At 37.9% G+C, this 15547-nt stretch overlaps 1 protein-coding gene across 1 annotated transcript; it reads left to right on the top strand.

Moving 5' to 3' along the window:
* The first annotated feature begins 12412 nt into the window (after positions 1-12412).
* On the top strand, positions 12413-14435 carry CXIP2 (CAX-interacting protein 2). The gene is made up of 2 exons (XM_089601107.1): positions 12413-12844; positions 13738-14435. Exons 1-2 carry the CDS (start codon positions 12449-12451, stop codon positions 14239-14241), a joined length of 900 nt encoding a protein of 299 aa, XP_089457233.1. The 5' UTR covers positions 12413-12448; the 3' UTR covers positions 14242-14435.
* The last annotated feature ends 1112 nt before the right edge of the window (positions 14436-15547 follow it).

The following is a 15547-nucleotide window of genomic DNA, read 5'->3' as shown; positions in this document are numbered from 1 at the left end:
ACCAATTTAAAAGGTGGCTAGTCAAAATTGTGTTGGAATTGATCTAGGGTTTAAGAAAAAGTTTAACGCTTCGGTTAGCGGCGGAATTTTAAAAAATTTCTTTTAACTAGTAAAACGTTTTTACTAACCTAGACAAAGAGCAAGTACATATAAATAAAAACTATTATGAGCATAGAAGTTTACTAACCTTTTAGATGCTTGAACGTTGATGAGCCTTCGGAAGGTTGATAACGTTCGTCTCCCCTCGCAGCACGTCTCTAGCTCTTCTTTCCTCGTGAACTCGAGCAACCACGAAAGTTTCTATCACAAGAATCACTCGAGAAAGAAAGGAATTAGTGTGTGGGCACTTTTAGACACGACGACTAAAGAACAGGTCTTAGAGTCGAAGGGCTAAAACACTAGGTCAAATGAGGACCTAGGTGCCAAAACAAAAACGAAAAATAACTAGAGAGAGAGAGAGAGGATCGGCCAACAATGTCTAGAGAGAGAGTCTCTCAATCTCTAACTTATGTTGGATGAATGAAATGAGAGAAGTGAGGTAGGGTATTTATAGGAGGAGGATTACCTTCAAAAGGTAGTTTCCTCTTTTCTATAGAATATCAAATATTCATGAGGAAATCTTATTTCCTCTTTTTTCCCTTAGTTTGCACGTCCAAGCTGGACAAAGCCTTGGATTTGTTTCCTCATTTACTCTCTCTTAGTTGGCCGAAATTCCCTTGTTTCTAGAAGCAAATTTGTTTCCTCTTTTTCTTTTGGCAAGTATCTTCATACATTAATGCACAAAATAAACTCTCTTTCACACTAGGGGCTGCACGAAATTAGTCTCCCATTCTCTTGGGTTGGACGGCCAAAAGGCTTCTAGAAAGTCTTTCTAGATTTTTCTTTACTTGTTCATGACAACATAAGAAAAGCCCATTAAGAATTTTCAAGTAAAATTCTATGAAATGAAATTAATCCACAAGGCCCAATGAACACATCACGGCCAAGTGATCTAGGCCATCATATGACCATGTCAAAAAATTTATTGACATTCATTTCATGCTATGTCCAAAAAGACAAATTTACCCTTTTGACAATTTTCGTAAAACTTGTCTCGTTCTTGTTTTGACTTAGCTTCAGTTTAACTATTCCGACTCGATATGATTTGTGATAGTGACCTCATGGATCCAAATGACTAAAGCTTGAGCTAAACACTTGGACTCAAAAGTTCACAAACCTTTTCCAAGTTTAGCTTAATGTCAACTGACTCCACTAAAGAGTTGACACTGAAAATCGCTCGGTTCAAATGAATTTATTTTCTACTCAAGAATTCAACCAAATTATGATGAGCGGATCCACTGAACATTATCTATGTTTACCCTTCATGAATATCATCAGCTAGTCGAGATTTACAAAATTACCATTTTACCCTTCTAGCTTTTTTTTCCTCAACTCCTTTGTCGCTTGTGAATAAGTTAGAAACAATGTATTGACGAGGAGCTAACAAGTCACATTGTTTCATCCAAAAGAGTCAAGACTCAATTTGAACACTGCCCAGTTCATTTATTCACACTCCAAGGAACAAAGCATGAGGTGATATACATTACATTTCAGCAATCTTGTACATGAATTCCATATCTATGAGAACTTCACAAAGTTACTCATGACATTCTCACAACTTAGTACTTCACCAATAGGCGTTGTTCAGAATCACATAGTGAGTCCGAACTCTGACTTTCTCAAATGAGAATACGTAAGCTGTGAAATGGCATGTCTCATTTCAGGATTAAGGTAAGCACGATGCAATTCATACGTAGTGACTTCGAGACATAAGAGGTTAAATGGTTTGTTTTTATTTTGTCTCTAGAAGTGCACTGGTCAATTCAGTACCTTCGGAAGATACCTAGAAGAACTATAGAGTCTCCAACTCTCAATGTCCCATAACCAGACATCATAGATTCTCCTAACAATCGTACTGAGGTCAATAGTCCTTTGACCCTTAGATTGCGAATATATCGTTTTAAGCAAACTACGAAGAGTTTGTTCATGCAAATCTACATTTGTATCTTCGTAAGTTGTTAAGTTTGTTTATGGACTAAAGACTAGGTTTTATCATAAAGCTTCAAACAGACAAAAAAAAATGAATGAATGTTTCAACTTTTTATTAATGAATAAGCAATTACAAGCAAGAGTCTTCGTGAGACTTTATTACATCAAATGTATAAAATAAAGACTACAACTCTTCTTGTGGGCACCATTGACAACAAATTGGTGTATTGACATCTTGGCTATGCATTAATGATGAGTCGTTTACTTATGAAAGGAGACTCATTGCGACCTTCCCTCGAATGAGTAAAGTGTCATTTCGTTCGTAACACCTTTGGATTTTTTCTGTGTTGTTCATCCTAAAAACTTAAACAAACTTAAATCCTAAACCAAATGACTAATCTTAAACTTTATTCAACTTTTGAAGGCAAAATGTCTCTCAACCCTCCCTCAATCATCCTTTCCTCAAACGAAACTGAAAACTACATTGATTGGAAACATAACCTCGACATAATTCTTAACAAGCACAAATGGGTAATCACCACCCCGTGTCCTCCTCTGACGAATGATTATTCGACTCAAGAGGACAAAGACGCCTTAGCGGCCTGGCTTCGATCCGATGAGATTGCGAGGTGCTATATCTAAGCATCGATGAACAATGTGTTGCAACAACAACATTGTGTTATCAAGACTGCCGCTAACATGCTCTACAATCTCGATGAGATGTTTGGAGGGCAAGGGCGTCAGGCCGAACAACAAGCAGTCATACAATTTATGAACTGTCGGATGAAGGCTAGGACTCCTATCAGGGACCATATGATGCTGATCATTAGGTACCTGAATGAAATGGTAATCCTAGGATCTAAGATTAACGAGGAGTCCAAAATAGATATGATCTTGGCAACTCTCCCCAAATCTTTTGATACCTTCAAGCTGAACTACTCCATGAACAAGCTAGAGTACACTGTTACCGAGCTTATGAAGGAGCTTCACACTGATGAAGGTCTCACTAAGAGAAAAAGGAATCAAGGAGAGGCACATGCTACTAAGCACAAAGCCTCCGCCTCTGGATCTAAGAAAAGACCTCACAAAGCTGAGAAGAAGAACTGTCCTGCCTATCTCAAAGCAAAAGAACATAGTATTGTACTAGTTACCGAAGCATGCTTAGTAGTTGATAATCTATCTAATCTCAATGGTGCCCACAAGAAGAGTTGTAGTCTTTATTTTATACATTTGATGTAATAAAGTCTCACAAAGACTCTTCCTTGTAATTGCTTATTCATTAATAAAAAGCTGAAACGTTCATTCATTCTTCCTTGTCTGTTTGAAGCTTTATGATAAAACATTAGTCTTTAGTCCATAAACAAACTTAACAACTTACGAAGAGACAAATGTAGATTTGCATGAACAAACTCTTCGTACTTTGCTTAAAACGATATATTCGCAATCTAAGGGTCAAAGGACTATTGACCTCAGTACGATTGTTAGGAGAATCTATGATGTCAGTTTATGGGGCATTGAGAGTTGGAGACTCTATAGTTCTTCTAGGTATCTTCCGAAGGTACTGAATTGACCACTGCACTTCTAGAGACAAAATAAGAACAAACAATTTAACCTCTTATGTCTCGAAGTCACTACGTATTAATTGCATCATGCTTACCTTAATCCTGAAATAAGACATGCCATTTCACAGCTTACGTATTCTCATTTGAGAAAGTTAGAGTTCGGACTCACTATGTGATTCTGAACAGGGCCTATTGGTGAAGTACTAAGTTGTGAAGATGTCATGAGTAACTTTGTGAAGTTCTCATAGATATGGAATTCATGTACAAGGTTTTTGAAATGCAATGTATATCACATCATGCTTTGTTGCTTGGAATGTGAATAAATGAACTGGCCAGTGTCCAAATTGAGTCTTGACTCTTTTGGATGAAACAATGTGACTTGTTAGCTCCTCGTCAATACATTGTTTCTGACTTATTCACAAGCAACAAAGGAGTTGAGGAAAAAAAAGCTACAAGGGTAAAATGGTAATTTCGTAATTCTCGACTAGCTGATGATATTCATGAAGGGTAAACATAGACAATGTTCAGTGGATCCGCTCATTATAATTTGGTTGAATTCTTGAGTAGAAAATATTTTTTCATCCAAATCAAATAAGTTTTCAAATTGTTTTCAAAACTATATCTATATCACATATGTTCAAAATCTATATGCTCTTGAAAATTTGAGTGGGAGGTCTCCTTGTAGACAAGCCGAAAAAAAAAGGATGTGTAATCTCAAACTTCCAAGTGTTCGAGTGAGTTGAAGTTCACACTTCCCTCATGCACTTTCCCGAATAGAAAATAGGAAAAGATCCGAGTATGTCGATCCGAGTATGTCCCTTGTGCCTTTATGCACTAACACTGCTATGAACATGAAATTCTAGGATTCTTTTCTAGTTGTTCGCTCTAGAAAAGTCGATGTACCAACTCCAAAAACTAAGTGGGAGGGTCATACTTGTTGTTTGTAACCCACGATCCCCAACACTAATGAAAGAAAGCAATCAACGTGAGACTAAGAGCCGCTCTTGTAGCCCTCTCTTAAATGGGAGAACTCTAAGGCGTTTTTGCTTCGATCATTGCTCAATGAGCTACGTCCGAGAGTGAGACGATGAAGGCAAGGCCTCCCCTTGGGGGATTGTTTTTCAAAGTTGACCTTTTGGACTAAGTGGTTGATTGCACACTTAGGCTCAATCCCTAGTAATCCTCACTTGAGGCTCTGCGAAAGGATGTGAGTGATCAAACCAATTTAAAAGGTGGCTAGTCAAAATTGGTGTATTGACATCTTGGCTAAGCATTAATGATGTGTCATTTACTTATAAATGGATATTTTTTGCGGTCTTCTCTTGAGGGAGTAAATTATCGTTTGGTTTATAACACCTTTGGACTTTATCAAAGACTAATCATAAACTTGTTTCAACTTATATAGGCAATATGTCTCTCAACCCTCTCTTGATCATCCTTTCCTCGAACAAACTCGAAAACAATGACTACGTAGATTCGAAACATAACCTCGATATGATCATTACCGTTAACAAGCACAAATGGGTACTCACCACCCCGTGTCCTCCTCAAACGAATGATGATTCGACTCAAGAGGACAAAGACGCCTTGGCGGTCTGGCTTCGATCCGATGAGATTGTGAGGTGCTATATCTTAGCATCTATGAACAATATGCTGAAACAGCAACATCATGACATCAAAACTGCCGCTGACATGCTCTACAATCTCCTTGAGATGTTTGGAGCGCAAAGGTGTCAAACAAGGCAACAAGCAGTCCGACTGTTTACGAACTGTCGCATGAAGGCTGGGACTCCTGTCAGGGACCATATGATGCTAATCATTAGTTACCTGAATAAGATGGAAATCCTAGGATCTAAGATTAACGAGGAGACCAAACTAGATATGATCTTGGAAACTCTCCCCGAGTCTTTCGATACCTTCACGCTGAACTATTCCATGAACAAGCTAGAGTACGATGTTACCGAGCTTATGAAGGAGCTTCACACTGCTGAAGGTCTCACTAAGAGAATGAGGAATCAAGGAGAGGCACATGCTACTGAGCACAAAGCCTTTGCCTCTGGAACTAAGAAGAGACCTCACAAGGCCGATAAGAAGAATTGTCATGCGTATCTCAAAGCAAAGGAACATAAGATTGTACTAATTACTGAAGCATGCTTTGTAGCTGATAATGTATCAACGTGGATTCTTGACTCCGCTGCAACCAGCCATATTTGTTGTTCCTTGACTGGTTTCAAGAAAACCAAAAGCTTAGAGGAAGACGACTTTTGTTTCAAATGGGGTGATGGGAGCCTGGTGTCTGCGAAGGCTGTGGGATTTGTGACACTGTCTTTTGAAGACCGCACTTTAAACTTGAATAATGTTTATTTTGTTCCTACCTTTGGGAAGAACTTAATATCTGTTGCTCGTCTTCTTGAGCAAGATTATTGTTTAAAGTTCATCCAGAATGGAATTCGTATTTCGTTTCCTGATAATTCTTTTGTCACTGATGCATGTATGAAGAATGTTGTTTTCTACATCCATCCCACTAAACCTTCTCTTTTAGACACCGAAATAGATAATGATCTAGTTAGGGAGCCAAAGAGGATCAAATTATCTGAATCCTCCGATCTAATAAAATCAACATATCTCTGGCACTTAAGACTTGGTCATATTAGTCTAGACATGATTAAGAGACTTGGGAGGGACGGTTCACTCCAAGCCTCTGCAGTAGGTTCACTACCTACTTGTGAATCCTGCATAGAAGGAAAAATGACTAAGCGACCTTTCTCCGATAAGGGTCGAAGAGCCACTAAGTTGCTGGAACTAGTACATTCTGATGTATGTGGTCCGCTCAGCCAACAGGCACGTGGATGATACGAATATTCCAATACCTTCACCGATGATTACTCACGATATGGTTTTGTCTATTTGCTCCAACACAAATCCGAGACCTTTAATGTATTTAAGGTCTTTAGGGCTTTAGTGCAAAAGCAAACTGGCAAAGTGATCAAAACCCTTCGATCTGATCGAGGTGGTGAGTATATGTCTGGAGAGTTCGATGACTTTCTTAAAGAAGAAGGCATCGCTTCTCAGCTTACCGCACTTGGCACACCTCAACAAAACGGAGTGTTAGAGAGAAGAAACCGAACTGTTATGGAGATGGTTAGATCAATGATGAGTTACTCATCACTCCCTCTTTCCTTTTGGGGATATGCCCTCGAAACAGCCGCTTACATTCTGAACCAAGTTCCGCCCAAAATGGTTCCTGGTACTCCTTATGAATAATGGACTGGCCGTAAAGTAAATCTTGGCCGCATCAAAATTTGGGGATGCCCTGCAGACGTGCTGAGGCAAAAGACTGGCAAGTTGGCTAGTAGGTCAGAATTGTGTATGTTCGTTGGATATCCAAAGGAAACCAAAGGTTTCACATTTTATAGTCCCGAGGACGATAAGACTTTCGTTAGCACGAATGCTTGTTTCCTTGAGGAGGACTTTATGAAGGATGCAAAACCTAGAAGCAAAATTGTGCTTGAAGAAAAGTTGGGTGAGGAAGCTTCTACCTCATCTGTAAGAACTGTTCTTACCCCAACTGAAACACAACCTAACTCATCAGAATCTCGTCAAGTAGTACTTCGACGTAGTGGGAGGGCTACTCAAAATCCTGACAGGTACATGTCCTATGGAGACTCTCTCGTAGCCGTCTCTAACATGGAGGACCCTATTTCCTATAGCCAAGCAATGGCTTGTTCTGAATCAAACATTGGGCTTGACGCCATGAAAGTTGAAATGCACTCGATGTATTCAACAAAGTCTGGAAAGTTGTAGACCTTCCTGAAGGGATTAAACCCGTAGGGTGTAAGTGGATATAGAAGAAGAAAATGGGTCCGGATGGGAACGTCGAGACATTCAAAGCACGACTTGTGGCTAAGGGTTATACCCAACAAGAAGGGATTGACTATGAAGAAACCTTCTTGCCAGTCGAGATGCTTAAATCCATCTGCATACTCTTATCCATAGCTGCATCTCTCGACTATGAGATCTGGCAAATGGATGTCAAGACAGCCTTCCTGAATGGCAATCTTGACGAGCACATTTACATGGCTCAACCAGACGGTTTCGTGGAAAAGGGTCAAGAGACCATGGTTTGTGAGTTACTTAAGTCCATTTATGAACTAAAGCAAGGATCTAGGTCATGGAATATTAGATTCGATGAAACTGTGAAAAGCTTCGGCTTTGAACAGTCAATAGATGAGTCTTGTGTTTACAAGTTAATACACGAAGGAAAAATTGTGTTTCTGGCATTTTATGTCTATGATATATTACTCACAGGTAATGATGTGGGTAAATTATATGAGGTTAAGGTCTGGTTAGGAAAGCAATTCGATATGAAGGATCTAGGAGAAGCCGCGTACATTCTGGGGATCCAAATCTTTTGAGATCGGAAAAACCAGACCGTGTCGCTCTCTCAAGCATCTTATATTGATAAGGTGATGGATCGCTTCTCGATGCAAGAATCCAAGAAGGGACAAACACCCTTTAGGCATGGAGTCTTACTCTCTAAGGACCAGTCTCCTAAGACTGCACAAGAGATTGAGGACATGAGAAAAATTCCCTACGCCTCAGCCGTGGGAAGTCTCATGTATGCTACGCTTTGAACTAGACCTGATATCTGCTTCGCAGTTAGCGTAGTTAGCCGTTTTCAATCCAACCCTAGACCCGAGCACTGAATTGCTGTTAAGCATGTTCTCAAGTATCTTCTAAGAACTAGGAACTTGATACTTACATATTCAGGTACTGACTTGACTATGACGGGATTTACCGACTCCGATTTTCAAGTGCATAAGGATTCCAGGAAATCCACTTCGGAATCTGTGTTCATCCTTAATGGTGGAGCTGTTGTGTGAAGGAGTATTAAGCAATCTTGCAGTGTTGAGTCCACAATGAAAGCATAATATGTGGCTGCTTGTGAAGCATCCAAAGAGGCTGTATGGCTTAGAAAATTCCTTAAGTATTTGGAAGTTGTTCCAAAACGTCGACGAGCCCATGACCCTTTATTGTGATAATAGTGGGGCTGTCGCTAACTCAAAGGAACGTCAAAGCCATAAGCTCTCTAAACATATTGAGAGGAAATACCATTTGATTCGAGAGATCGTGCAGCACGGAGACGTGGAAGTTAAGAAGATCTCAACGGTGGACAACATGGCAGATCTATTCACTAAGGCCCTAGCAAACAAGATCTTCGACCAAGATTGAGAGGGATTAGGCATAAAGGACTACAAACATCTTCTTTGAGTCAAGTGGGAGTTTGTTGTCAATGGTGCCCACAGGAAGAGTTATAGTCTTTACTTTTGTACATTTGATGTAATAAAGTCTCACGAAGACTCTTGCTTGTAACTGCTTATTCAGTAATAAAAAGTTGAAACGTTCATTCATTATTCCTTGTGTGAAGCTTTATGATAAAACCATAGTCTTTAGTCCATAAACAAACCTAACAACACACATGAAGAGACAAATGTAGATTTGCATGAACAAACTCTTCATGGTTTAGTTAAAACGATATATTCGCAATCTAAGGGTCAAATGACTATTGACCTCAGTACGATTGTTAGGAGCATCTATGATGTCTGGTTATGGGACATTGAGAGTTGGAGACTCTATAGTTCTTCTAGGTATCTTCCGAAGGTATTGAATTGACCAGTGCACTTCTAGAGACAAGATAAGAACAAACCATTTAACCTCTTATTTCTCGAAGTCACTACATATGAATTGCATCATGCTTACCTTAATCCTGAAATGAGACATGCCATTTCACAGCTTACGTATTCTCATTTGAGAAAGTCAGAGTTCGGATTCACTATATGATTCTGAACAGGACCTATTGGTGAAGTACTAAGTTGTGCAGATGTCATGAGTAACTTTGTGAAGTTCTCATAGATATGGAATTCATGTACAAGATTGCTAAAATGCAATATGTATCACCTCATGCTTTGTTCCTTAGAATGTGAATAAATGAACTGGCCAGTGTCCAAATTGAGTCTTGACTCTTTTGGATGAAACAATGTGACTTGTTAGCTCATCGTCAATACATTGTTTCTAACTTATTCACAAGCGACAAAGGAGTTGAGGAAATAACAGATGGAAGGGTAAAATGGTAATTTTGTAAATCCCGACTAGCTGATGATATTCATAAAGGGCAAACATAGATAATATTCAGTGGATCTATTCATCACAATTAAGTAGAATTATTGAGTAGAAAATAAATTCATTTGATTTGAGAGATTCTCAGTGTCAACTCTTTAGTGGAGTCAGTTGACATTAAGCTAAACTTGGAAAAGGTTTGTGAACTTTTGAGTCAAAGTACTTTAGCTCAAGCTTTGTTCACTTGGATCCATGAGGTCACTATCACAAATCATATCGAGTAGGAATAGTTAAACTAGAAGCTAAGTCAAAACAAGAACGAGACAAGTTTTACGAAAATTGTCTATATGGTATTTTCGTCATTTTGGACATAGGATGGTATGAATGTCAATAAATAAGTTTTTTGACATTGTCATATGATGACAATGAAATATGTCACACGGCAATATTTGTGTAATTGGGCATTGAGGATTAATTTCATTTCATGGAATTTTATGTGAAAATTCTTAATGGGCTTTTCTTATATTGTCATGAACAAATAAAGAAACATCTAGAAGCATGTTCTAGACTCAAAATTTCGTGCATACCATGGAGAGTAAGAGGAAATTATTTTGTGCATTGATGTATGAAGATACTTGCCAAAAGAAAAAAGAGGAAACAAATTTGCTCCATGGAGCATATATTTGGGCGGCCAACTAGGAGGAAAAAATAAGGAAACTTCTTCCAACCTTGGTCTTTTGATAGGAATGGGAAATAAATATATTTTCTCATGAATATGTGATATTCTATAAAAGAGGAAACTACCTTTATGAAGGTAATCATTCTCCTATAAATAGAGCCCTCATTCCACTCATTTTCTCATCACACATAAGTTAGAGATTGAGAACTTCTCTCTCTAGACCTTGTGGCCGCCCTCTCCTCTCTCTCCCTCTCTCTCTAAGTTCTTTTCATTTTTGTTTTGGCACCTAGGTCCACATTTGACCTAGTGTTTTAGCTCTTCGATTTTGAGACTTGTTCTCGAGTCGTCGTGTTTAAAAGTGCCCACACACTAATTCCTTTCTTTCTCGAGTGATTATTGTGATAGAAACTTTCGTGGTTGCTCGAGTTCCCGAGGAAAGAAGAGAGACGTGCTGCGAGGGGAGACGAACGTTTCAACCTTCCTAAGGCTTCTCAACGTTCAAGCTTCTCAAAGGTTAGTAAACATATAATGCTCATTAATAGTTTTAATTTATATGTACTTGCTCTTTGTCTAGGTTAGTAAAAACGTTTTACTTGTTTTGAAGAAAATTTTTAAATTTCGCCGCTTGCTCGAAGCTCTTTTCTTAACCCTAGATCAATGCCAATAGAGGTAAGAAGAATGGTGTTCTTGATGTGATAGGAGAGAAGGAAAAACGATGGTTGCATGAAAAATTGTGTAGAGTTTTTGTATGATGTGAAGTCCTCCATCCCTCGAGTTGAAATGATGGGTCTTTTTTTTATAGAATCTCTAGAGTGTAAGGCTCCGTTTGGAACCCGGAAAATAAGAGAGAAAGTGAAAATAATAGAGAAAATGAAAATGTAAGAGAAAATAATAGAAAAAGTCAAAATTCTAATTGTGTTTGAAAGTCATAGAAAATATTAGAGAAAATTGACGGGAAAGTAACGATGAGACTAGGGACGGAGCTAACTCAAGTCCAGGGTGGGCTCTAGCCCCCTCCCCCTCAAATTTATTTATTTACATTTTTTGCCCGTTTTAAAAAATTTTCACATTTTTTACCCTAAAATATTTACACTTTTGACCCTTTTTTAAAAAAAAAATTCATTTTTACCATGAATTTTTTTTAATTATAGCCCCCCTAAATTTTGTTATTTACATTTTTTGCTCATTTTTAAAAAGTTTTACATTTTTACCCTAAAAAATTTACACTTTTGACCCATTTTTTTTTAAATTTCATTTTTACCATGATTTTTTTTAATTAGCCCCCTTTAAATTTTTTTATTTATATTTTTTGTCCATTTTTAAAAAGTTTTACATTTTTACCCTAGACAAATGTGATCCCCTCGTAGACAAATGTGGAGAGATTCTCATTTTCCATTTGATTTTCGAGGGAAAATGAAAGCTGCCTCATTTTAGTTATACACTTTCCCTCGCATTTTCCATAATATTTTTTTTCTACCATATTTTCCTCAATCCAAACAACCTAGGTAAAATAGGAGGGATTTCCGTTTTCCTTTCCTTCCTATTTTTCGGGTTCCAAACGGAGCCTAAGGGTGTGGTGAATGGGTTGTGAGACTCATTTTGCGTGAAAAGAAGTGAAAAATGGGTTTTTGGGGTTGATGGGAGATATTTTGACCGAGTTGAGTTGTAAATGGGGAACCCAGCCGAGTGGAAATAAATCAAGTGAGCACTTCAAAGTTCAAATCAAGTGCAAATAAAGAGATTTATTGAACAAATATTTAGTGATATAAGTCACAAAAACATTAGCATTTGCATTTTAGCCTTTGTTTTGTAAATTTTTCGTAAATAATCATAAATATTTCGTAAATAGTAAAAAATATGACGTAACCAACGTTATTTATATATATTTACTAGAAATTTACTATGCATAAATTGTTTTACGTGACTATTTATAAAACAAATTAACGAAACATTGACTATTTAGAAATTTTTAACCTTTCATATGGCTAGATACTTAAATACCATATTTTAGAAATTTGAAGAAATGTCAGATTAGGTGTTCTCCACAGTTTTAGGCTGCAAAATGGCAACAGTCGGGAACATCGCTTCGCTCTACACTTCGACTTTCTCTAACGCCTCTCTCCAAACCAACTCTCCCAGAAATACACCCACTCTCTCATTCTATTCACAATCCAGACCATTGTCCCTCAATTTCGCTCCCATTTCCCTGAGCCCTCGAATCAGAACCAAACCTCGATCCTCAGTCCTCGCTTCGGCTCTCAAGTCCCTGTCGGAAACCGAGCCGGTCGTCGTGTCGGAGGAATCTCGCAAATTTGCGGGGGATTTCCCGCCGGCGACCGGTGTTTACGCCGTTTACGACAGCAGTGGAGATCTCCAGTTCATCGGAATCTCGAGAAATGTGGCGGCAAGCGTTCAAACCCATAGGAAGTCGGTCCCGGAGCTTTGCTACTCCGTCAAGGTTCGACATTTTTCTATGTTCTCTGTGTTCTGCTGATTGTAAGGGTTCCGAGTTTTATGAGATTGACAAAGGCTATTGGAAAAACCACCACATACTTTTTCCACTGAGAATAATACCCATAAACAACTACCAAAACTTTCCATTTCAATCTCCTTGTTCTGTCGATTGGAACGTCTTTGTTCTATTATCTTTTGCCTGAAATATGTTTAGTTTTACTATCTGTAGATATTTAAGATTGTGTGGAGTTTTTGAGTAGTGAAATTTGACATACTCTGGCTGTGTATTTGATGAATCTTGGCTAATTTGAAGTTTTTTAGACATCTGGGGAGATATGTTGTTAACAGTAACACACAGTGTATGTTTCGGCTTTTGTCAGTAAATATTGGGCTCTATTGATGACTTTAGCATCCGTCACTTACCAACTCTTTAGGACTTTGGTGACGTGCGAAAATGAGTTCCGGCACCACAATGGTTATATAGAAAGCTAATACAGAATTCTTTACTTAAAAATATTGGGTAATTTGTAACCTGTTTTGGTGCATCTCGTTTATTTTGGACTTCTCTATAAACTTTTGTCAAGAACTTGCACGACTCAAGTCACTTGTACCGGATAATGATATAGCTCGAGATTGGCCAGTGCTATTTGTTTATAAGGATGTTATTGTTCCCTGCCTTTCATGGCCTATTATGATTATAAATCATAGTTTCTTAAAATAAAACGAAATTGTAAGCTTGGTGCTAGTACTCAAATCTCTTGATGATGTTCTCCGACTGCGCCGTTTTGACCTATTGAAATGTGAACACCTGATAAGCCATAAATGAAAGAGCACATCACTCCATTATCACTCGAGATTTATCGAAACTAACTCATATATCCTTGTGTGTATTAACAGGTCGGGATAGTAGAGGAACCAGACCGAACGGCTCTGACACAGGCGTGGAAATCGTGGATGGAGGAGCACATAAAATCCACCGGAAAAGTCCCACCGGGCAACGAATCAGGGAATGCTACATGGGTCAAACAGGCCCCGAGGAGAAAGGCGGACCTGAGACTGATGCCGAGGCGGAATACGAAGCTCACGGTCCCCCTCGAGGATCTCATTGGGAAGGTGGTGAAGGAGAACAGAGTGGTGGCGTTCATAAAGGGGTCGAGGAGCGCACCGCAGTGCGGGTTCTCTCAGAGGGTTGTCAGGATTCTCGACGGAGAGGGTGTGGATTACGAGAGCCTCGATGTCCTCGACGAAGACCATAATTCAGGCCTCAGGGAGGCCCTGAAGAGGTACAGCAACTGGCCCACTTTCCCTCAGGTCTTCGTGGACGGGGAATTATTGGGTGGCTGTGATATTCTTACATCCATGCACGAGAATGGCGAGCTTAGTGGCTTGTTGAAGAAATAAGAATGTCCTGGGATTGTTCTATACGGGTAGTTTCCCCGGAATACTTTTTTTTTGGTGGTGAAATTCTTGCTAAAGTATGATTTCTGAGCTAAAGGGTGAAAGTGAATCCTTAGGGTTTTAATATGCTAAATATGATTGATTGAAATACAAATTTGTGTTTAATCTTTATGTTTAGAAAAAGTATTTCCAAACTCAGGAGAATGGTTTGTTTTATAACTCAAACTTCGTCTGATATGTATTATTGAATTCAGTCCTATGTAAAATTCAATTTTCCAAACAAGCTGTTATCGGATTTTTAAAATTTATTAATCCGGTTCTATAAAATTTAGATCCAATTTAAAAATAAATATTAGAAAAATCCGGCAACGGATTTCATTTGGGTCTTCGATCGAAGCTACTTTTCATAAAAATCAATTAAATAATCAATAATCGAATTTTCTTATTTTTTAAATCAATAACTGGACCTAATAAAACTGAATTTGTTAATTGGCATCAATGATATTTGATTCCAAATCAATTTGGTAATCTGTTAATTTTAGACGCGAAATTTGCCATTGCAATCATTAGCATCATTAATCATGTGTAGTTTATCCTCAAGGGACCAACGCATAATAAAATCACCACAAACTAATATGGGGAAGCAGGAGTAGGACCGACATGAAAAGTTCAAGAAAATAAAGGACCAATTTGAAAGATGCCATAAAGAGTAAACAGATTTGATAAGTTATTTTGAGCGAAAAAAAAAATTGGTAGGTTGTAAGTTGACGAGTAGTAAAGATCCAAAAATTAGATTGTGTAATTAGACTAGTAGTTTGATAGTCCACATCTTTTTTACAAAAAGAAGCAATTAAGTTCAGTAGTCTAATAATTTACTCTTTTTTAAAAAAATAGTCAAAATTTCATTTTATTAAGAAAATAACTCATCAAGCCGAAGTAAATTACTATATAGTTACGTTAATTTAATTTAACTAGCAAAATAGCTCATCAGGACGAAATAAATTAATTGACCTAACCAACTTAATTGATTTACTTAAACCTGATGGGCTATTTTCCTAATAAAATAAAACTTTGTCTAAATCCTTAAAAAAAGGATGTAGAGTTGCAATAGATACTTATTGGAAAAAAGTTAAAAGTTTTATTTTATTAAGAAAATACCCCATTAGATCCACAATAAATTAATTAACTAAAGAGAATTTTAAAAGAAGCTAGAGATTGGATAGTTGCAACAAATTATTGTTATTACTTTAGATTTTTCTAATAAGAATTAGTCACAACTATTCATTCCCCTAGCTTGTTTTAAGATTCT

The sequence above is a fragment of the Urtica dioica genome, chromosome 2, assembly GCF_054948205.1.
Source record: "Urtica dioica subsp. dioica isolate 48M chromosome 2, U.dioica_male_clone48M_v1_H2, whole genome shotgun sequence".
Taxonomy (NCBI): domain Eukaryota; kingdom Viridiplantae; phylum Streptophyta; class Magnoliopsida; order Rosales; family Urticaceae; genus Urtica; species Urtica dioica.
The sequence above is the reverse complement of the archived record's forward strand: the minus strand, read 5'-3'. Positions and strand labels throughout refer to the sequence as shown.